The following is a 405-nucleotide window of genomic DNA, read 5'->3' as shown; positions in this document are numbered from 1 at the left end:
CATATGGCCTGGACGTTTTAGAAATTAAAAAAACGAAGACTGAAACGAACTATAATTGCTTATTTTGCACCAAAGAATCTTCAGTCACCAAACACCTGCATGAAAATTTCACACCCCACGCGTAGGAAAACTTCGGGGAACTACCTTGTCTCCTGTTGATAGGAGGATGCCATGATATTATGTACAGTTAAGGCGTTGAACTACAAGGGCCTGGATTCCAGACGATCCATTTGGCGAGAACTTAGTGAAGACGAAGCTTCTAGAAGTGGATTTCAGGTAAATGACATATAGCGTTGCAAAGGATGATTTTAGCTTCAATTGAACTGCGAACAAAGAAAGAATTCTCGTTTTTTCTGTATATACCCCCCCCCCCCTCTCACTCGCTGGTCGTGCAGCAACTGAGAA

General features: G+C 42.5%; 1 protein-coding gene across 1 annotated transcript in view; it reads left to right on the top strand.

Annotated features, from left to right (window-relative positions):
- Positions 1-6: 6 nt before the first annotated feature.
- The window catches only part of LOC119593381, a 2579-nt gene continuing 2180 nt past the window's right edge, over positions 7-405 (top strand). Inside the window, exon 1 of the mRNA XM_037942311.1 lies at positions 7-276. Coding sequence (XP_037798239.1) covers positions 172-276 — 105 coding nt within the window. The 5' untranslated portion in view covers positions 7-171. The remainder of the gene's footprint in view (positions 277-405) is intronic.

Source organism: Penaeus monodon, chromosome 32 (assembly GCF_015228065.2).
Source record: "Penaeus monodon isolate SGIC_2016 chromosome 32, NSTDA_Pmon_1, whole genome shotgun sequence".
NCBI classification, from domain to species: Eukaryota; Metazoa; Arthropoda; class Malacostraca; order Decapoda; family Penaeidae; genus Penaeus; species Penaeus monodon.
Note: the sequence above shows the minus strand (reverse complement) of the source record. Positions and strands in the feature narration are given on the sequence as shown.